This window comes from Pungitius pungitius, chromosome 6 (assembly GCF_949316345.1).
Source record: "Pungitius pungitius chromosome 6, fPunPun2.1, whole genome shotgun sequence".
NCBI classification, from domain to species: Eukaryota; Metazoa; Chordata; class Actinopteri; order Perciformes; family Gasterosteidae; genus Pungitius; species Pungitius pungitius.
Window position 1 is genome coordinate 3,063,767 of NC_084905.1, and position 23,756 is coordinate 3,087,522.

Sequence of the window (23,756 nt, forward strand, 5' to 3'; positions counted from 1 at the left end):
AATGAACTCAATTCATTCAGTGCTGTTGTAAAATAAGAGCCTTTATTGGGGGGGTTGCACCCCACCAGTAAAATCAGCAACCTCAAATAAGTATTTGTGACTTTGACAATAAGGTTCTCCATAAAACTAAATGATTTGCTTATATGATTTGATGCAGTTTTAGATTTAAGCATTAACTGTCCACACGTAATTCATTGTAAATAATTTAATTAAATAACACTGTGATAGGGAACATTTTTTCATACTGGGATGGGCAACTGGCGGCCCCAGGCCATTCTTGTCATAAATCTTGGCAGGAAGTGCGCTCCCCCCTCAATCATTTAAGTTGCCCTTCCCTGATATAAGGGTTATATTCACAACATTTACGTAACATAAGCAGGCAGTGCTATATGTGTCACAAAACCAACTACACCAACAGACTAGTGTCTGAAAAAACAGCCAGTCAAACAAATTACTTCTCAAAATAAATGAATAAAGTTAAGTACTGTTACTGTTTACAAAAAGTATAGAGTGATATTAAAAAGTGCTCAAAAACCTAGTAAACAACAACGAACTAAAGGTATACTTTATACTCTTGTGGCTAAATAAGTTGAACGATACAGTGACATATATACACTCACCGGCCACTTTATTAGGTACACCTGTCCAACTGCTCGTTAACACTTAATTTCTAAGCAGCCAATCACATGGCGGCAACTCAGTGCATTTAGGCATGTAGACATTGTCAAGACAATCTCCTGCAGTTCAAACCGAGCATCAGTATGGGGAAGAAAGGTGATTTGAGTGACTTTGAACGTGGCATGATTGTTGGTGCCAGAAGGGCTGGTCTGAGTATTTCAGAAACTGCTAATCTACTGGGATTTTCACGCACAACCATCTCTAGGGTTTACAGAGAATGGCCCGAAAAAGAAAAAACATCCAGTGAGCGGCAGTTCTGTGGGCCGAAATGCCTTGTTGATGCCAGAGGTCATAGGAGAATGGCCATACTGGTTCGAGCTGATAGAAGGGCAACAGTGACTCAAATAACCACCCGTTACAACCAAGGTGGGCATAAGAGCATCTCTGAACGCACAGTACGTCGAACTTTGAGGCAGATGGGCCACAGCAGCAGAAGACCACACCGGGTGCCACTCCTTTCAGCTAAGAACAGGAAACTGAGGCTACAATTTGCACAAGCTCATCGAAATTGGACAATAGAAGATTGGAAAAACGTTGCCTGGTCTGATGAGTCTCGATTTCTGCTGCGACATTCGGATGGTAGGGTCAGAATTTGGCGTCTACAACATGAAAGCATGGATCTGCCTTGTATCAACGGTTCAGGCTGGTGGTGGTGGTGTCATGGTGTGGGGAATATTTTCTTGGCACTCTTTGGGCCCCTTGGTACCAATTGAGCATCGTTGCAACGCCACAGCCTACCTGAGTATTGTTGCTGACCATGTCCATCCCTTTATGACCACAATGTACCCAACTTCTGATGGCTACTTTCAGCAGGATAAAGCGCCATGTCATAAAGCTGGAATCATCTCAGACTGGTTTCTTGAACATGACAATGAGTTCGCTGTACTCAAATGGCCTCCACAATCACCAGATCTCAATCCAATAGAGCATCTTTGGGATGAGGTGGAACGGGAGATTCGCATCATGGATGTGCAGCCGACAAATCTGCGGCAACTGTGTGATGCCATCATGTCAATATGGACCAAACTCCCTGAGGAATGCTTCCAGCACCTTGTTGAATCTATGCCACGAAGAATTGAGGCAGTTCTGAAGGCAAAAGGGGGTCCAACCCGTTACTAGCATGGGGTACCTAATAAAGTGGCCGGTGAGTGTATATATATGATAGGGGGAGGGGGGAGATGGCTGGGTGGTGGATAGAAGGGATTTGGGAGGGGCATATTTGAGGGGGTGGGGGTGGGGGTGGCTGGGGGGTGGATAGAAGGGATATAATATATATATGTGTACATATGTATATATATACATATATATGTGTACATATGTATATATATATATACTATATATATATATATCACTGTATGTTCAACTTATTTAAGTAGCTAAATAAGTTGAACGATACAGTGACATATATACATATATATTATATATATATATATATATATATATATATATATTATATATATATATATATTATATACTTCCATATATATATATATACTTCCATGGAAGTCAATGGTCAATGGGGTCCATCAATTACTTTTGTGTAATTGATGCTCCACTGCCAGCTTTGATCACCAGGGACTGGGAGTCAGTCAAGAGAGAGTGGGTACACTGGTCCGTGGCACTTCCAGTAGTTCTCCGCTTTGTATGGGTTTTTGGGAACGGAACAGTAGATATGCTTATCTACTGAGTCCGCAAGGATACTGTACTGGTCGGTGGTTGTGTCCGACCGATTTTAGTGGGCCAGGGCCATTTTTTTGTCCCAGTCCAGCCCTGGGCTCATCAGCAGAGCCCGGGGCCCCCCCTGACTGACTCTGACTCCCAGGTTCATTCACTTTGTCACTTTCACATGTCAATTTTTTTTTATCATATAGTATCTTTTCTCCTCCCTCCCTTAGGATAGAAGGGATTTTGGGGGTGGAGAAAGACACTGGGGGGGGGGGGGGATAATAGGGGGGGAGGGGATGGCTGGGGGGTGGGGAGATGGGATTTGGGAGGGGGGGGGAGAAGGACATTTGAGGGGGGCATATTTGAGGGGGGGGGGTGGATAGAAGGGATTTGGGAGGGGGGGAGAAGGACATTTGAGGGGGGGGGGGTGGGGGTGGCTGGGGGGTGGATAGAAGGGATATATATATATATATATATGTACATATGTATATATATATATACAGTGACATATATATATATATTATTTGAGGGGGGGGGGGTGGCTGGGCGGTGGATAGAAGTGATTTTGGGGGATGTTTTATAAAGTGTGACATTTGTATCACACACTGTCTACACTTTACTTAGTACAGTGTGAAAAGGCTTGGCCCACCCTGCTGAAGAACTTGCCCATGCGGGTTCTCTTTTTGTTGTCCTGTGCAGCGGTTGAAGGAGGCTTTGGAGGAACGCCTTTCGGTGGGTCGACCTGCAACTCTGGTGTACAAAACGCTTTCGACAGAACGTTTGAACTCTGTGACTTTATGAGCTCGAAAGCTTGTGTGATACTTTCAACCATCCAGTCAACCTCACAGTTGTTAAAGAAATTCAAAATGTTCATGAAGATATACACTTCTTCAAAAATCTCTTTACTCATTGCTGCATGGTTGACATTATTCTGGTCTATCTGAATGCGTTCGAAGAAGAAATCCTTCAGACATGTCCTGATGAACACAGAGGTCATCGAAAGATAGACCTTTTTATTTGGGGTGTCGCCAGCCAAATTCACCAGCTTTGGCATGAATTGTTTTATTGCATCCACCAATATGGGCCTGTATTCTGCGTCCCTGTATTTTGCCTGAATTTGATCCTGTATGCGATTCAACCACGTTTCAATGAACCACTCTTCAAAAAACATCTTGAGAGTGGCTTGTTCAAATGTGTCTTTCATCGAAAGTACATTTTCACAAATGTCCAAAGGAACGTGTCTTCTGAAGGAGCTGTGTCTTTCTGACGTGTCATTCAACAAGGAACCTATAGCCTTGTTCCCCTCTCTCAGAATCATTGCTTTGATACATTTAATATCTTCTCCTTCTGACTCAGGCTGGCTGTCTGATGTGACATTGTCTGGATCTTCTGGATCCACGACTGGCACAAGCTTGTTGCTCAAAGCCATTTTCTTTCTTCGCACTTGACATTTGGACGTTGGGTTCATCTTTGCAGTAAATTCCCACAACATTATTGAGGCATGATGAACCATTGAGTTGAGTGTTTCAAGGGGAACGACATGCTTTAGAATAAAAGCATGTTCCTCTTTTCTGTCAGAGCTGTTGACATTTTCTGACACCTCCATGCGAATTATGTCAATCAAGTCTTTTGCGCTTGTACACACAACTTCGTCTCCAACTTCGAGGATGTCTTTGAAACTTTGAATCAACATCTCATGTAGGAATCGACTTTTGTTGAATGGATTCAAACTGCCAGTCGTCGCTAAACATTCGTGGCATTCTCTGGATAGCTCGATTATGAATTCCATAAGAAGTTTTGCCAACAAAATATTAATGGAGACATCGGAGATGCGTTTCTCTAAGTTGATCCACTGATCCTCTCTCATGCTGTAGAAAAAGCACCCGATCTTTGATAGCATGCTCCATTTTAAATCCTCTTTTATGATGTCTTCCCATTTAGGGTTGAACAAACATGGACAGCAAGTCTTAAACGCATCCATGACTGTCTTCGAACACGTTCAAATGAACAAATGATATGAGACTCGTCAGCAAAGATCAGTGCCAACGGTTGGCTTCGTGTTTGACGTCATGGGTTGCTGTGACAACCGCTTTCACAGCGGCTGGCTTGATGACGTCAGCCCAGTGGGCGGTTCTTCTGTGCGCGCGCACACGTGAACAAATAAAGCGCCAGCGAGCCGGTAAACGGTGGTGGAAGGTTGTTGCGGAGGTTGCACTAGTCTTGTGGAGATTGAATAGCTGTTACCCAAGAAAGGAGGGAAACAAATACATTGGCATTATTAGAGTGTATACATAACATGTATACACTAACTAAATGCAGGTCACGTGCTGTATCATACATTACAGCACCGCGTTAGAAGAAAGCCACGCAGTGACTTAACCCCGGCGTGTGGATCTACTGGGTTCAGCCCGTCGACATCTGGAGATCACTGTGAATTTCCTTGCGATCGGGTCGCACTGAACGAAGCGTTGTCCCTCTGAGGCTCGTGAGCTGACCGTAGATCTGTGGCTTTAACCTCTGACCCCAGGAACCTGAGTGGCTCCCTTCCTGCGCTGTTTTCCACATGGACACCCGGAAAATAGTGCTAGACTGTCTATCATTTTCAAATGAACTCAATTCATTCAGTGCTGTTGTAAAATAAGAGCCTTTAGTGGGGGGGTTGCACCCCACCAGTAAAATCAGCAACTTCAAATAAGTATTTGTGACTTTGACAATAAGGTTCTCCATAAAACTAAATGATTTGCTTATATGATTTGATGCAGTTTTAGATTTAAGCATTAACTGTCCACACGTAATTCATTGTAAATAATTTAATTAAATAACACTGTGATAGGGAACATTTTTTCATACTGGGATGGGCAACTGGCGGCCCCAGGCCATTCTTGTCATAAATCTTGGCAGGAAGTGCGCTCCCCCCTCAATCATTTAAGTTGCCCTTCCCTGATATAAGGGTTATATTCACAACATTTACGTAACATAAGCAGGCAGTGCTATATGTGTCACAAAACCAACTACACCAGCAGACTAGTGTCTGAAAAACAGCCAGTCAAACAAATTACTTCTCAAAATAAATGAATAAAGTTAAGTACTGTTACTGTTTACAAAAAGTATAGAGTGATATTAAAAAGTGCTCAAAAACCTAGTAAACAACAACGAACTAAAGGTATACTTTATACTCTTGTGGCTAAATAAGTTGAACGATACAGTGACATATATATATATATATATGATAGGGGGAGGGGGGAGATGGCTGGGTGGTGGATAGAAGGGATTTGGGAGGGGCATATTTGAGGGGGTGGGGGTGGGGGTGGCTGGGGGGTGGATAGAAGGGATATAATATATATATGTGTACATATGTATATATATACATATATATATGTGTACATATGTATATATATATATATATGTACATATGTATATATATATATACTATATATATATATATATATCACTGTATGTTCAACTTATTTAAGTGGCTAAATAAGTTGAACGATACAGTGACATATATACATATATATTATATATATATATATATATATATATATATATATATATATATATATATTATATACTTCCATATATATATATACTTCCATGGAAGTCAATGGTCAATGGGGTCCATCAATTACTTTTGTGTAATTGATGCTCCACTGCCAGCTTTGATCACCAGGGACTGGGAGTCAGTCAAGAGAGAGTGGGTACACTGGTCCGTGGCACTTCCAGTAGTTCTCCGCTTTGTATGGGTTTTTGGGAACGGAACAGTAGATATGCTTATCTACTGAGTCCGCAAGGATACTGTACTGGTCGGTGGTTGTGTCCGACCGATTTTAGTGGGCCAGGGCCATTTTTTTGTCCCAGTCCAGCCCTGGGCTCATCAGCAGAGCCCGGGGCCCCCCCTGACTGACTCTGACTCCCAGGTTCATTCACTTTGTCACTTTCACATGTCAATTTTTTTTTTATCATATAGTATCTTTTCTCCTCCCTCCCTTAGGATAGAAGGGATTTTGGGGGTGGAGAAAGACACTGGGGGGGGGGGATAATAGGGGGGGAGGGGATGGCTGGGGGGTGGGGAGATGGGATTTGGGAGGGGGGGGGAGAAGGACATTTGAGGGGGGCATATTTGAGGGGGGGGGGTGGCTGGGGGGTGGATAGAAGTGATTTGGGGGGATGTTTTATAAAGTGTGACATTTGTATCACACACTGTCTACACTTTACTTAGTACAGTGTGAAAAGGCTTGGCCCACCCTGCTGAAGAACTTGCCCATGCGGGTTCTCTTTTTGTTGTCCTGTGCAGCGGTTGAAGGAGGCTTTGGAGGAACGCCTTTCGGTGGGTCGACCTGCAACTCTGGTGTACAAAACGCTTTCGACAGAACGTTTGAACTCTGTGACTTTATGAGCTCGAAAGCTTGTGTGATACTTTCAACCATCCAGTCAACCTCACAGTTGTTAAAGAAATTCAAAATGTTCATGAAGATATACACTTCTTCAAAAATCTCTTTACTCATTGCTGCATGGTTGACATTATTCTGGTCTATCGGAATGCGTTCGAAGAAGAAATCCTTCAGACATGTCCTGATGAACACAGAGGTCATCGAAAGATAGACCTTTTTATTTGGGGTGTCGCCAGCCAAATTCACCAGCTTTGGCATGAATTGTTTTATTGCATCCACCAATATGGGCCTGTATTCTGCGTCCCTGTATTTTGCCTGAATTTGATCCTGTATGCGATTCAACCACGTTTCAATGAACCACTCTTCAAAAAACATCTTGAGAGTGGCTTGTTCAAATGTGTCTTTCATCGAAAGTACATTTTCACAAATGTCCAAAGGAACGTGTCGTCTGAAGGAGCTGTGTCTTTCTGACGTGTCATTCAACAAGGAACCTATAGCCTTGTTCCCCTCTCTCAGAATCATTGCTTTGATACATTTAATATCTTCTCCTTCTGACTCAGGCTGGCTGTCTGATGTGACATTGTCTGGATCTTCTGGATCCACGACTGGCACAAGCTTGTTGCTCAAAGCCATTTTCTTTCTTCGCACTTGACATTTGGACGTTGGGTTCATCTTTGCAGTAAATTCCCACAACATTATTGAGGCATGATGAACCATTGAGTTGAGTGTTTCAAGGGGAACGGCATGCTTTAGAATAAAAGCATGTTCCTCTTTTCTGTCAGAGCTGTTGACATTTTCTGACACCTCCATGCGAATTATGTCAATCAAGTCTTTTGCGCTTGTACACACAACTTCGTCTCCAACTTCGAGAATGTCTTTGAAACTTTGAATCAACATCTCATGTAGAAATCGACTTTTGTTGAATGGATTCAAACTGCCAGTCGTCGCTAAACATTCGTGGCATTCTCTGGATAGCTCGATTATGAATTCCATAAGAAGTTTTGCCAACAAAATATTAATGGAGACATCGGAGATGCGTTTCTCTAAGTTGATCCACTGATCCTCTCTCATGCTGTAGAAAAAGCACCCGATCTTTGATAGCATGCTCCATTTTAAATCCTCTTTTATGATGTCTTCCCATTTAGGGTTGAACAAACATGGACAGCAAGTCTTAAACGCATCCATGACTGTCTTCGAACACGTCCAAATGAACAAATGATATGAGACTCGTCAGCAAAGATCAGTGCCAACGGTTGGCTTCGTGTTTGACGTCATGGGTTGCTGTGACAACCGATATCATAGCGGCTGGCTTGATGACGTCAGCCCAGTGGGCGGTTCTTCTGTGCGCGCGCACACGCGAACAAATAAAGCGCCAGCGAGCCGGTAAACGGTGGTGGAAGGTTGTTGCGGAGGTTGCACTAGTCTTGTGGAGATTGAATAACTGTTACCCAAGAAAGGAGGGAAAACAAATACATTGGCATTATTAGAGTGTATACACTAACTAAATGCTGGTCACGTGCTGTATCATACATTACAGCACCGCGTTAGAAGAAAGCCACGCAGTGACTTAACCCCGGCGTGTGGATCTACTGGGTTCAGCCCGCCGACATCTGGAGATCACTGTGAATTTCCTTGCGATCGGGTCGCACTGGACGAAGGGTTGTCGGTCTGAGGCTCTGAGGCTCGTGATCTGACCGTAGATCTGTGGCTTTAACCTCTGACCTCAGGAACCTGAGTGGCTCCTTTCCTGCGCTGTTTTCCCACATGGACACCCGGAAAATAGTGCTAGACTGTCTATCATTTTCAAATGAACTCAATTCATTCAGTGCTGTTGTAAAATAAGAGCCTTTATTGGGGGGGTTGCACCCCACCAGTAAAATCAGCAACTTCAAATAAGTATTTGTGACTTTGACAATAAGGTTCTCCATAAAACTAAATGATTTGCCTATATGATTTGATGCAGTTTTAGATTTAAGCATTAACTGTCCACACGTAATTCATTGTAAATAATTTAATTAAATAACACTGTGATAGGGAACATTTTTTCATACTGGGATGGGCAACTGGCGGCCCCAGGCCATTCTTGTCATAAATCTTGGCAGGAAGTGCGCTCCCCCCTCAATCATTTAAGTTGCCCTTCCCTGATATAAGGGTTATATTCACAACATTTACGTAACATAAGCAGGCAGTGCTATATGTGTCACAAAACCAACTACACCAGCAGACTAGTGTCTGAAAAAACAGCCAGTCAAACAAATTACTTCTCAAAATAAATGAATAAAGTTAAGTACTGTTACTGTTTACAAAAAGTATAGAGTGATATTAAAAAGTGCTCAAAAACCTAGTAAACAACAACGAACTAAAGGTATACTTTATACTCTTGTGGCTAAATAAGTTGAACGATACAGTGACATATATACACTCACCGGCCACTTTATTAGGTACACCTGTCCAACTGCTCGTTAACACTTAATTTCTAAGCAGCCAATCACATGGCGGCAACTCAGTGCATTTAGGCATGTAGACATTGTCAAGACAATCTCCTGCAGTTCAAACCGAGCATCAGTATGGGGAAGAAAGGTGATTTGAGTGACTTTGAACGTGGCATGATTGTTGGTGCCAGAAGGGCTGGTCTGAGTATTTCAGAAACTGCTAATCTACTGGGATTTTCACGCACAACCATCTCTAGGGTTTACAGAGAATGGTCCGAAAAAGAAAAAACATCCAGTGAGCGGCAGTTCTGTGGGCCGAAATGCCTTGTTGATGCCAGAGGTCATAGGAGAATGGCCATACTGGTTCGAGCTGATAGAAGGGCAACAGTGACTCAAATAACCACCCGTTACAACCAAGGTGGGCATAAGAGCATCTCTGAACGCACAGTACGTCGAACTTTGAGGCAGATGGGCCACAGCAGCAGAAGACCACACCGGGTGCCACTCCTTTCAGCTAAGAACAGGAAACTGAGGCTACAATTTGCACAAGCTCATCGAAATTGGACAATAGAAGATTGGAAAAACGTTGCCTGGTCTGATGAGTGTCGATTTCTGCTGCGACATTCGGATGGTAGGGTCAGAATTTGGCGTCTACAACATGAAAGCATGGATCTGCCTTGTATCAACGGTTCAGGCTGGTGGTGGTGGTGTCATGGTGTGGGGAATATTTTCTTGGCACTCTTTGGGCCCCTTGGTACCAATTGAGCATCGTTGCAACGCCACAGCCTACCTGAGTATTGTTGCTGACCATGTCCATCCCTTTATGACCACAATGTACCCAACTTCTGATGGCTACTTTCAGCAGGATAAAGCGCCATGTCATAAAGCTGGAATCATCTCAGACTGGTTTCTTGAACATGACAATGAGTTCGCTGTACTCAAATGGCCTCCACAATCACCAGATCTCAATCCAATAGAGCATCTTTGGGATGAGGTGGAACGGGAGATTCGCATCATGGATGTGCAGCCGACAAATCTGCGGCAACTGTGTGATGCCATCATGTCAATATGGACCAAACTCCCTGAGGAATGCTTCCAGCACCTTGTTGAATCTATGCCACGAAGAATTGAGGCAGTTCTGAAGGCAAAAGGGGGTCCAACCCGTTACTAGCATGGGGTACCTAATAAAGTGGCCGGTGAGTGTATATATATGATAGGGGGAGGGGGGAGATGGCTGGGTGGTGGATAGAAGGGATTTGGGAGGGGCATATTTGAGGGGGTGGGGGTGGGGGTGGCTGGGGGGTGGATAGAAGGGATATAATATATATATGTGTACATATGTATATATATACATATATATGTGTACATATGTATATATATATATATATGTACATATGTACATATATATATACTATATATATATATATCACTGTATGTTCAACTTATTTAAGTAGCTAAATAAGTTGAACGATACAGTGACATATATACATATATATTATATATATATATATATATATATATATTATATATATATATATATTATATACTTCCATATATATATATATATATATATATTATATATATATATATATTATATACTTCCATATATATATATATACTTCCATGGAAGTCAATGGTCAATGGGGTCCATCAATTACTTTTGTGTAATTGATGCTCCACTGCCAGAGTGGGTACACTGGTCCGTGGCACTTCCAGTAGTTCTCCGCTTTGTATGGGTTTTTGGGAACGGAACAGTAGATATGCTTATCTACTGAGTCCGCAAGGATACTGTACTGGTCGGTGGTTGTGTCCGACCGATTTTAGTGGGCCAGGGCCATTTTTTTGTCCCAGTCCAGCCCTGGGCTCATCAGCAGAGCCCGGGGCCCCCCCTGACTGACTCTGACTCCCAGGTTCATTCACTTTGTCACTTTCACATGTCAATTTTTTTTTATCATATAGTATCTTTTCTCCTCCCTCCCTTAGGATAGAAGGGATTTTGGGGGTGGAGAAAGACACTGGGGGGGGATAATAGGGGGGGAGGGGATGGCTGGGGGGTGGGGAGATGGGATTTGGGAGGGGGGGGGAGAAGGACATTTGAGGGGGGCATATTTGAGCGGGGGGGGGTGGATAGAAGGGATTTGGGAGGGGGGGAGAAGGACATTTGAGGGGGGGGGGGGTGGGGGTGGCTGGGGGGTGGATAGAAGGGATATATATATATATATGTACATATGTATATATATATATATACAGTGACATATATATATATATTATTTGAGGGGGGGGGGTGGCTGGGCGGTGGATAGAAGTGATTTTGGGGGATGTTTTATAAAGTGTGACATTTGTATCACACACTGTCTACACTTTACTTAGTACAGTGTGAAAAGGCTTGGCCCACCCTGCTGAAGAACTTGCCCATGCGGGTTCTCTTTTTGTTGTCCTGTGCAGCGGTTGAAGGAGGCTTTGGAGGAACGCCTTTCGGTGGGTCGACCTGCAACTCTGGTGTACAAAACGCTTTCGACAGAACGTTTGAACTCTGTGACTTTATGAGCTCGAAAGCTTGTGTGATACTTTCAACCATCCAGTCAACCTCACAGTTGTTAAAGAAATTCAAAATGTTCATGAAGATATACACTTCTTCAAAAATCTCTTTACTCATTGCTGCATGGTTGACATTATTCTGGTCTATCTGAATGCGTTCGAAGAAGAAATCCTTCAGACATGTCCTGATGAACACAGAGGTCATCGAAAGATAGACCTTTTTATTTGGGGTGTCGCCAGCCAAATTCACCAGCTTTGGCATGAATTGTTTTATTGCATCCACCAATATGGGCCTGTATTCTGCATCCCTGTATTTTGCCTGAATTTGATCCTGTATGCGATTCAACCACGTTTCAATGAACCACTCTTCAAAAAACATCTTGAGAGTGGCTTGTTCAAATGTGTCTTTCATCGAAAGTACATTTTCACAAATGTCCAAAGGAACGTGTCTTCTGAAGGAGCTGTGTCTTTCTGACGTGTCATTCAACAAGGAACCTATAGCCTTGTTCCCCTCTCTCAGAATCATTGCTTTGATACATTTAATATCTTCTCCTTCTGACTCAGGCTGGCTGTCTGATGTGACATTGTCTGGATCTTCTGGATCCACGACTGGCACAAGCTTGTTGCTCAAAGCCATTTTCTTTCTTCGCACTTGACATTTGGACGTTGGGTTCATCTTTGCAGTAAATTCCCACAACATTATTGAGGCATGATGAACCATTGAGTTGAGTGTTTCAAGGGGAACGACATGCTTTAGAATAAAAGCATGTTCCTCTTTTCTGTCAGAGCTGTTGACATTTTCTGACACCTCCATGCGAATTATGTCAATCAAGTCTTTTGCGCTTGTACACACAACTTCGTCTCCAACTTCGAGGATGTCTTTGAAACTTTGAATCAACATCTCATGTAGGAATCGACTTTTGTTGAATGGATTCAAACTGCCAGTCGTCGCTAAACATTCGTGGCATTCTCTGGATAGCTCGATTATGAATTCCATAAGAAGTTTTGCCAACAAAATATTAATGGAGACATCGGAGATGCGTTTCTCTAAGTTGATCCACTGATCCTCTCTCATGCTGTAGAAAAAGCACCCGATCTTTGATAGCATGCTCCATTTTAAATCCTCTTTTATGATGTCTTCCCATTTAGGGTTGAACAAACATGGACAGCAAGTCTTAAACGCATCCATGACTGTCTTCGAACACGTTCAAATGAACAAATGATATGAGACTCGTCAGCAAAGATCAGTGCCAACGGTTGGCTTCGTGTTTGACGTCATGGGTTGCTGTGACAACCGCTTTCACAGCGGCTGGCTTGATGACGTCAGCCCAGTGGGCGGTTCTTCTGTGCGCGCGCATACGTGAACAAATAAAGCGCCTGCGAGCCGGTAAACGGTGGTGGAAGGTTGTTGCGGAGGTTGCACTAGTCTTGTGGAGATTGAATAGCTGTTACCCAAGAAAGGAGGGAAACAAATACATTGGCATTATTAGAGTGTATACACTAACTAAATGCTGATCACGTGCTGTATCATACATTACAGCACCGCGTTAGAAGAAAGCCACGCAGTGACTTAACCCCGGCGTGTGGATCTACTGGGTTCAGCCCGTCGACATCTGGAGATCACTGTGAATTTCCTTGCGATCGGGCGCACTGAACGAAGCGTTGTCGGTCTGAGGCTCGTGAGCTGAAAAAAGTTCAAAAGTTAAATCTCCTTGAGTCAATAAAGTCCTTGATTACCTTTTATTGGAAATCTGCTTTTATTGTTATATTTTCCAGGTTTTAGTTTATAATTTCTGAGTGGAAATGAGTCAAATTTGACTGTTCTTTTAAACACAAAAATGTTAAAAGTTGTCAATAAATCAAACCAACTCAGGTGCAGTTAACCTTTATCGATTCAGCTCTCGCTGCGTTGAAGCAGTCGAAGCGCAGGGAAGGGCCCCCCCCCCCCCAAGCTCAGGCTCCTGGTGGAAGCAGATCAAAGATTAACCACCAAAACAGTGTGTGTGTGCGTGTGCGTGTGTGTGTGTGTGTTTTGCCTGTGCGTGCATGTGTGTGTTTAATTATTTAACAACTTTGTGTTACTGCCAAACATTGTACTTGGAAAAGTTGTTGCATGTATTTACATGATTTTGTCATGTTTAAAAAATGTACATATGAATATTGTCCTGCTTTTTTTTATGATAACGGCGCAGGATTTTAGACCCTTGCAACATTTTACAAACTGCGCCCCATAGGTGGGGTTTTTGAGTTACGTGAAGCGTAATCTGAAAAGTTTCTCAATCTAGCAGCACAATTGCTAATGTGTCCCTGTTTGAACGAGGCGCGTAACCTCGTAACCGCGTTACACGCGCCGTGTCCTGTGAGCGAGTCACGCTGCGCAGCGGGCCCCTCGGTCGACGTTAATCCACCGGGCGTGACCTGGGTCTCCGCCCTGTCCGGGGAGCCCGGCTGACGGCGGCGGCTCCGGGTCGAGTCGCCTATAAAGTGTGCTCGGCTCGGCTCGGGGGGGGGGGGGGAAGAGGAAGTGCACGTTGCAGATACCTGCTCGTTTGGACACACACACGCACACACGCCGCAGAGGGACAACGATGAGCGGGGACAAAGTGCAGAGGAAGCCGATCCGCCTCGTAGCGGCGGCCTGCCGTGGCGGAGGCATCGGGAAGGACGGACAGATGCCCTGGGACCTCCCGTAAGAGTGACGCCTCTTTGAATGCTTCATTCGGTCCCTGTGAGCTGTTAGCTCACAAGCCATTAGCTTGAATCCTCTGCAAACCTGTGTACGTTACGTGTTTAGCCGAGAAGCTGCCAATGGTCGCTCTCTCTCTCTCTGGCCAGTTTTCAGTGATTTAACTATTGTTAGTTCATAAATACATACCAGTGATGTGAGTAATACGGCTTTCTTTGTTGGATCAAAACGACATGCTACAATGAAACCGGGTTACACTTCTGACCAGATGAGAAGCTACTATGCTGGGTAGTTGTATGCAGAGTTATGCCTATAGTGCCTAATGGGGAGCTTGTTGATGTAGTGTTGTATTTCGATGTATTATAGAACTTGATCTTATTCACTCGGGCATTCATCATCCAATCGATTTGTTGGGTGTGCAAACTGAGCAGCAGTACACCTGGTTTATGTGCCTGGCCACAAACTTGGCAACGACATGTTTTTCTCTCTTTAATATTTGGGGGGAAAAAACATAATAATATTGAAAATGTGACCGTTGCAGATCTGAATTCCAGTACTTTAGGAACCATGTCCAGGGCGTGTCGAGACCAGGTACTCCTCACAATCAACACCACATCACATTGAATGTAATATGTTCTGCATTGAAACTACTTCTTATTCCAAATATATCCTAAATATCTAAATATCAGGATATGAACATGTATATTCATTGATTTGATCCATATCCACCCGAGTTCACTTGGTAACCTACGTCATGTTCCTAGTGCCACACGAAGAGACACGAGAGCAAGACATAAGTTCTACAAATTTTGTTCTGTTTTATTTCAGGGAGGATGAACATTATGGTTTGGGGAAAACTGTGCTGGTTCTCTGTCCCAAAACCTGATTTCCCACTGCCCAATGTACTGCACGCGGTGCTGAGCACAACACTGAAGTGAGTGTCTCTCAAAACAAACGCCCGAGGACGGAAAGACATTTCTTGTCATCTTGAACTAATCTTTTTTTTTTTTTTGGTCTACTCTTCCAGGGAAGTTCCAGATCACGCCCATTTCTTGTGCAAAGACTTGGACGCCGCCGCCCGCCTGGCTGTGCAGTCCCCCCTCGCCGACTTGATTGAGACCATCTGGGTGGTTGGAGGGACGCAGGTGTACGAGGTGAACCAGCCCGAGCATTGAACTCCCCATAGCGCATGTTTACCAGCATTCCCAGCTGCCGCCCAACCTTCAAACCGGTCCGCTCGCTCCAATCCTTCGGGGCAACCGCTAATATGCAGTTTTGCGAGTCTTGTTGTGCCGCTTCGAGGCCGTCGTTCGCCTCTCGCGTCGACCTGGTAAAATGCTGGTAATGTGACCAAAGGCTCTGTTGCTTCGTGTCGCTGATCAAGGATGCGCTGAAGCACCCGTGGTGTGACCTGGTTTACCTGACGGACGTCATGGCAGACTTCGACTGCGACGTTTTCTTCCCCGAGTTCGACAAGGGACTCTTCAAAGTGCAAGAAGGGTACGTGTTCATCTCGTCCTCGGATGATCATAGTGCAGAATGTCCTGCAAGCAAATCAAACATCAGCCCTTCAACAACACAAAATATGCCGAATTCTTTGATATTTTCTTGATGTCCATTTGGCGTTTTACTGTTATTGAAACAGTACTTTACACGTTTTATGTGAGACGGTTTTCTTCCACACTTAAAGCTCATCTATGTGTGATTTAATTCTTTTTTTTTTGTTGTCTTGTTTCCAAAAAAGATTTCCTGGCGTACCGAGTGAAATTCAAGAAGAAAACGGCATCAAATACAAGTGCCAAGTATTCAAGAAAGAGACTGGTGATGCGGTGTAGAAGCAGAAAAACCGAATATTGATGTCAGAAAACCACTCTTATTATTTCAGGGTTAACTCCTGGATAGACAAGCTGCCAAAACCCACAATGCATCATTAGGCTTTGAAAGAACAGTGAGCTTCCCTGTGTGAAAAGGGTAGTTGTAGTCTGTAATTAGTGAGATGCTTTAAACACAAACTTTTTGTGTTTTAAAAGTTTTCTTCCAGAACAGTTGCTTGGTTGGGCATTTCGATCTGCCCGGCTAGTTTTTGGCTCACAAGGCCAAAAGTGAATTATCCTACTGGTCTGCCTGGATTCTACAATGACCGTGATTTTACTCAGATTTACATGGAGACATTTTACAGCTTGTCCGTTGTTTACACCTGGAATGAAACTAGAATTGATGCGTTTTTTACTGTGTGGTCTTTTATGGATCTAGGAGTTTTTTTCTGACAATAAATGATTACGGTTTTGAGCATCGATTGACACGTGAATCGATTTTTCAACTTTTGAATAAAATGATCCTTAATCAACTGTTGTGTTCCTTTTTGCCACTAGATGGCGGCATGTCAATGCGACAACAAGAAAGCCAACATTTATGCAGGTTGTCAAAATATTATTTTCATCTCCACACCCTGTATATCTATTGGATATTGATAGTCCTTTTCATTATTATGTGGGTTATATTATATATATATATAACCCCATTATTATAGGGGTTTAATTGCAAGACCACAAGGGTTGAGAGGAGGAGAGGTTAAAGTTCACAATAAGGATACGGGGCAGAAAAGTTACCAGTTGTCAATTAAAGCCACGAAGAGTCAGTAATGCATCTTTAATTATAATAAGAATTAACTGCAAGGAAATGTCCGCTAATGGCTGAGGGCAGAAAAAACATGTGCTGATGGGATGTAGGATGTTCAGTGTGAAAAAAGAATGGCGGTAGAAGGGCTTATATTTTTCAATAAAACACGTAGATATCGATGGTCCTGTCCTTAGTGATCTACATCCTGGACCAAACCAATTCACAAATGGCACAAATGGTTTTATTGTCTTCTATATGTTTTTCAAACAATGATTGGCTAACACTGAGGGCGAGGGGGTCAAAGGGTAACTTCCTACACCGCCTTGGTTCCTGGTCCAATTCCTTGTGCAGGGGTGTCTTCTGTTTAGACAACACAAACCTGTCAGATGTGTATTAAAGCTTCTTTTTACACTAAGAAGCTTGGTCAGATCTTGCTGCTCCTTTGAAGGAGGAACAATCATGTCCCTTTTCAGCTGAATTTAGTCATTTGACTTCTGTCTTTACTCACGGCTTGTGTTGATGATTTTTGTATTCACGAGTTTCCCATTTTCTATTTGATTTTTCACGAGGGCTTCATCCACAAATTTCCACCACATTAAATATAGGACGCTATTTACCTTTTGGGCATTGAATATCTATCAATGTGACATTCATTCTCCTTCCAGCATGTAACCTACGCTGCATTTCGATTGTCTCGTCTGGGTGCAGGTCGAAGTTCCTTCTTGAGTGACGAGTTATCACAAAAACACAATGTCTGGCATATGGACGGGAGACAAAAGTTGATATTAAATCAGATTGCATGATGCAAGTGCGTATACAAGTGATGAAACACCAGTGCAATAACAGTATCAGGTTAAGAGTTCAGGCCAAACAAGAATTTAAATATAAGTATATTGTAACTTCAGGTTTTCCTTTGTGGTGAAAGAGATTTTTCTTTAAATATTGTGGATTATATGAGATGCGAATGCATTAGTTTCTCTTGATAATTTTTTTTTTAACAAAACGTAACTCACCCCCACCTTAAATGAGGAATATTTACTGCGGCGTTGGTCATCCCAGCTCCGGTTTCAGCTGGAAATCATATCTTTAAATCGCAGATGCCATCGATTCATGTGAGATATGAACCATAAAAGCCATTTGTTAAGCGTGGCTTACATCTACCGGTGTCATATTTGAAATGAGAAGGGACAATTTACACTCAATCTAATTAACCTCTCTGGCTCGTCCGTGTAATTCAAAGGCAGCGTAAAGGTTGACACAGCCCCAGAGGACAGGGGGACAGCGGGTGGGGGGGAATGGAGGCAACTTCCACACCTGAGGACTCGTCTCATTGACACATCCTGATCAATTGTTTGGATGTACTGCTCTGCACCACCTAAAAAAAAAAAAAATGTCTCTGATATCTGTGTAAGTTAAGAATCCTTCGGTGCATCAGCTGTGGAGTAGTTGAGGTAATGTTGTAGCCCCCCTCGGGGCTTTTGTGTTGTGAATTGTTTAAAAAGTGAACTCCAGTCAACATCCATCTGCTGAGCTCAAATCCACTTCCAGATGCACTCACTTTTGCATCATCTGCCCAGTGGCTATCGCCATGACTACAGAGCCATGCCGAGTTATGCGGGCGGCAGCAGATGGGCAGTGGAAGGTTTTCACGTATACGCCCCCCCCCACACACACACACCCACCCACACCCTCGGGACACGCAAGTCTGCGCTCTTTGTTGTGACCCCCATCATCTCCCTTTATGAGAGCCAGGGAAGCTTAAGGCATAAAGTCATGGCTTCATTAGCTGTGAAGCTCACCCCCCATTAAAGGCACCCTTACACATGTTTTGAGGGCCTTTGCCGGCTTTGAAACATTAAGACACATTAAAAACACGACGAGGGACCATTTCAAAACGCAATCTCTTGGTTTGACAATGCTCAGAAAGATTACATTTTCACTTTGTGGTCGACAATAAAAATAAATGTGGGCATTAACCCCAAAACAGACTTTTTATCATGACACACATAGACAGGAAAACCTTAATAAAGCCAAACGTAGTGGAAAATCTATCTTGATTTAATAAAATGAAACTCAACTGCTCTCTGAATATATATTGTGTTCCTTTTTTTCTTATTCCATGGTGTGGGCGCATTTGAATTCATTTGAAAAGACATTTTAAAAGTGAATTACGGTATAATAAAGTCTCCTGTCATCTGTAAGGTAACAATAAAACTCAGAGACAGTTAAATTCCTTCCCTGAGGATGACAATAGTGCTGCCAAGAACATTGTGTGAAACTGAGGCACTTGCGCAGGCTTTAAATAAAATGCTTTGAAAATCCACGCATGTCCTGTTATACTCTGTAATTTATTGAATAGACCATCCAGCATGTCTGCCTTTACCCTGTCATGTCATGCAGTGTTTTATTTGAAGTCATTGTAATGCCGTATCTTGTAAATGAGGTGTAATATATTATTTATTTGGTAAGGGACTACTACCCTAAAACGTGGAACATATTAAGACTCCATTTAATTTGTTGATTTTCCGATATCACTCTGGTAAGCTGTTACACGACCATTCTTATATGATTATATGATTTTACACTCGCAGTAAAAGTGTAATGCTTTTTTAGTGTGAAGCGTTTATGGACTGGATGCTGGAAGCGCACCGTAGGACCTCTAATCTAATACTAACAAACAAACACACACACGCACACACACATACACAATATATATATATATACATTATAAGCAGTCTTAATTTGTTGTATTAGTCCACACATCCTCGGTCAGTCATCTACTTTTAAAGGGGCAACGGGGTTAAAAATTGGCCTCTCTCTACGTAACATTAATTTTCCATTGCTCATCTCAAAGTCCTTTTTAGTGCCATTCAGGGCCTGAAGACTACCTGTCCGTATGTCATAACCGTACACCCTCAGTCGCTGGATGCGATAATTCACTATCTGCGTCGTCAGCTCCAAGACAGTCGGAGTCTCTTTGATTTGAGACATGCTGATTCCAGCGCTGAGGAGGCCCTCGAATCGCTCAGCTAGAATTGCGTCAGGGTAGTAAAGCACAGCCGGGCAGTTGAGGATGATTTCCCGCAGCTCTTCCTCGGAGCAGCCCATGGTGTCCTGGGAGTACGCTAGAGTTCGGCTCATGCAGTCCGGGTTCAGCTCGGTGACAAAGCCCCTGAGCTTGGACAGGAGGCGGAGGAGCTCAGCCGGGCTGAAGCCCTTGTCTCTCAGAAACAGCAGGTTCTGCCTCAGCACCTCGGGGCGTTTGAGGAGAACAAAGGGGTTCTGACTCAGCAGCTTCTGAAGCCAGATCTTCATGTTGGCCTCCTCACCCCCGAGGTCTCGGTAGGCCTGCTGCAGGGTGCACACCATCAGCTCGTTCTGCTCCACCGGCCGACTGAAGCTCTGTGGAGCGCTGGCCATCAGCTTGGTGATGATGCGATTGTTGAGGTTTAGGCTTTGAAAGTAGGCGATGTTGTTTCGCTGGTTGACGTGGTGGCTCAATGAGGTGAAGAAGGAGCCCGGGAAATTCTCAATTATACCAACCAGCTCTTTCTGTTTCGGGCACACAGACATCCACAGCTCCCTCTGAGCCCGCATCTGCTCCGGATGACACAAGACAGCCTCGGGGTGACTTGCTAGGATACGGGCAACGGTGAAGCCCGAGGCTCCCATCTCCTTCAGCAGGTCAGCTACCTCGTTGGTATAGGCCGGGCACGCATGCAGAACCCAGCCCTTTAGTTGACGGACCTTCTGGATGTCCACAGAGAGATCGTAGAGAGCTTCCACTGTCTGCTGGTTCTCTGGTGAGCTCAGTGTCGAACATGGTCTCAGGTGTAAAGGTATGGCCGTGGCACACTGGCACCTGAGGCACAGGGACTTGGCAATCAAACGCAACATGGATCCGCAGGAGGATCACCTAAAAGAGCGAGAGAAGAAGGAACTGCAGTGGGTGACAACGAAGCACAAATATAACACAAGTTCTTGGAGATGGTTTGAACAGACAGGTGCAGCGATGCTCAGAAAGATTCTCAAATGCAGCAGCAATCAAACAGCTGTAACAGCTGTGAGGACGGTCAGTAATCCCGGATGTCACGTGCATCCATCAGGACAGGAGACTGGCAATCACGACTCTAATTGTTAGCAAGCAGAACAACACTATCCTCCTGACTTAAGGCACAGCCCGGGGACTTTGATGGAGCTTCCACGTTACTTGTCACTGAGCCTCGCAGATAAGAAAAGCAAGATACATGTAAACAGACACAGGCGTGGCACTAATCTGAACTTCTCCTTTTATATATTTTTAGCAAATTCATTTACACAATCCATTTTTTTAAGCAGAAAACATTCTGTTCATTAAAACTCTTACCTGAGTTATTTAAAAGTAACATTACTTCAATTATATAAAGTCATATCTATTATAATCACGTTGTAATTTACCCCATCTTTGATACAGAGGCTATAATGTTTATTTCGATCAATAATAACACAGAAGATGATGGCTACTGGATGGAAACAAGACTTTAATCAACCTAATTTAACTCGATTGCAGTTAAAGGGGCCCTATTGTCGACTATGCTTTAGTTCGCGCTTCTAGTGTTAGCATTAGCTAGCACTAGCTAGTGGAAGAGACGTGGGTACCGTGGAGCACGTTTGCTCGTTAATATCGGTAACTGTGGACACACGTGTTAGTTAGATTGTTGAACAACTAATAATGAATACACAACGTTACCTATAGCAGCTGTCAGAAGATGTGACGTTTTGTTATGAAATACTTTTCTTCTTCTACTATGAGCCTGTGCGGAGGGACGTACTCACTGCCCCGCCCGCGCGCAGGCAGTGCCTGGTAGTGCAGCACGAGCGAGAACTGGTTCATTCAAATGTCACCATAAGATCACTTAAAAAATGCGCTATGCAGAGGGTAGAAAAATGTTTAATTGTACGCTCCCAATGGCCTATTCTATTCCTCTACTCAAAGGTCTTCTCTTTTATTGCAGCCCATATGTCCAGTGGTTAAATAAATCTGGCAAATCTCAGTATCTCAAACAGCAGTTGGTGCACCTCCAAACCCTGCAGCATACGGGGCTCTGATGAGTGTAATCAGCACAGAGCTGAATTGGACTGAACACACGGAGAGCTTTCTCACAGTTGGTGCTTAATCATGATCACCAGCTCTGCAAGCTGTTCCCTCAAAAGCACGGAGGCTGCTGCTGCTACTGCTGAGTAGGTAGCCTCGGTTACTAGTAAACAGATGATGCACCTCAAAGGAAAAAAGTTTACACGGGTGAGCTGGTCATCAAAGTTATAGTTATTAGCTAGATACATCGTGTTTAACCATCACAAACACTAAAGAGACGCATATTTCATTTAGCATGTGATTCATTGGAATGGATTTTCTTTATAGTGAGAAGAGAGCAAAAATGTCACAAATTCGTCCACATCATAGTTTATTTTTCATCTTCACTGGGTGTTCACATCATAGTCTATTCATCTCCACTGCATGTTCACTAACTCTCCTGTCATTTCAGATCCTCCCACCTCGTCACCTGATTTCCTGCACCTGGTTCTCCTCACCCTCACCTGTGGTGCCTTCCCTCGTCAGTCACTCACTATTTAAGCCAGTCACATTCGGTTGCTCACTGCCAGATTGTCTTGTGTGTTCTACCAAGTTTTCCAGCGTTTCCCGAAGCCATCCTGTTTTTCTCGATCCCGACCTCGTCTGTTCCTCGACCCCGATTTACCTGCCTGCCCCGTTTTGGATTTGTCTGCCTGTCTGTGTGCCCTCCTGATTCTGACCCTTCCTGTCCCTGTCTACGGATTACCTGCCTGCCCCTCTGGACTTGTTTGCCTCCTGACGGATCTCCCGGTTTTGACCCTGCCTGAACCTTGATTAAAACCCTCCTGTCTTGTCCATTGTGTACGCGTCGTGCATTTGGGTTCTCCCGTACTCCGGTATCCGTAACCGTGACAATAAAACAACATGTTGGCCCTACAGAGTCACAGTGTCATTCATGCTTGTGTTCTGATAAACATGTAGCTGGTGTAGGAAGTGTAACTTGTCTAGACTTGAACATTCAAATTAATGATGTAATGCAATGCCATTGGGCAACACAAGTGAAATACTGTAATGTTGTTGTTGTTGTAATTGCTTAGAACCGGTGAAGATACTTTCTTCACTACTGAGGATCTATCCATTCATGTCTTAACTGAACTGGCCAGACATTTTCTTAAAGCAAATATGAAACCATAACCACCCTCTGAACAATGCAGAGGAGGCCAAGGTTTCAGATTTTTCTTTGTCATACTGGAGCTAACTGCCTGCAACCTGAGATTAACAAATAACCTCTTTTGTCATTGGCACAGTTAAAAATAAATTCTGCTTTACATTGTGTACCACAGATTTTACTTTGTATTTGACCTATTTTGATTTTCCAGCTCTGCAATTGTGAACAAGTGTTATATAAACCCCAATACAACAACCATAAGGAATGTATGAATCTTTTAAGTATTACTTCTTATACTATACATGTTGATTTGGGGGTACTTTGAGTTTAATGTTGCACATTACTTTGCCCTCACCAAACCATGGCAACTCATTCAATCTGATAAACATCACAAGACCAAATTAATCATTCGTGTTTCCTTACAGTGTCAAAGAAAAATCTCAACAGATTACTGTATACTGCCAGATCATTTTAGTGTACTCACTGAATAGGAACATAATGGTAAATAAACTTTGCATTTGCAAAT

The 23,756-nt window shown here is 43.5% G+C and overlaps 2 protein-coding genes across 2 annotated transcripts; one reads left to right on the forward strand and one right to left on the reverse strand.

Moving 5' to 3' along the window:
- Nucleotides 1-14,049: 14,049 nt before the first annotated feature.
- On the forward strand, nucleotides 14,050-16,737 carry zgc:153031. The gene is made up of 6 exons (XM_037452101.2): nucleotides 14,050-14,393; nucleotides 14,932-14,981; nucleotides 15,219-15,324; nucleotides 15,418-15,544; nucleotides 15,775-15,890; nucleotides 16,135-16,737. Exons 1-6 carry the CDS (start codon nucleotides 14,293-14,295, stop codon nucleotides 16,223-16,225), a joined length of 591 nt encoding a protein of 196 aa, XP_037307998.2. The 5' UTR covers nucleotides 14,050-14,292; the 3' UTR covers nucleotides 16,226-16,737.
- A 2,157-nt stretch (nucleotides 16,738-18,894) lies between these two features.
- mterf2 (mitochondrial transcription termination factor 2) lies at nucleotides 18,895-21,818 on the reverse strand. Its single transcript, XM_037452100.2, has 2 exons — nucleotides 21,739-21,818; nucleotides 18,895-20,925 (listed from the first exon to the last, which is right to left on the reverse strand). The coding sequence occupies exon 2, from the start codon at nucleotides 20,904-20,906 to the stop codon at nucleotides 19,779-19,781; it is 1,128 nt and encodes a 375-aa protein (XP_037307997.2). The 5' UTR covers nucleotides 20,907-20,925; nucleotides 21,739-21,818; the 3' UTR covers nucleotides 18,895-19,778.
- Between the last annotated feature and the right edge of the window lie 1,938 nt (nucleotides 21,819-23,756).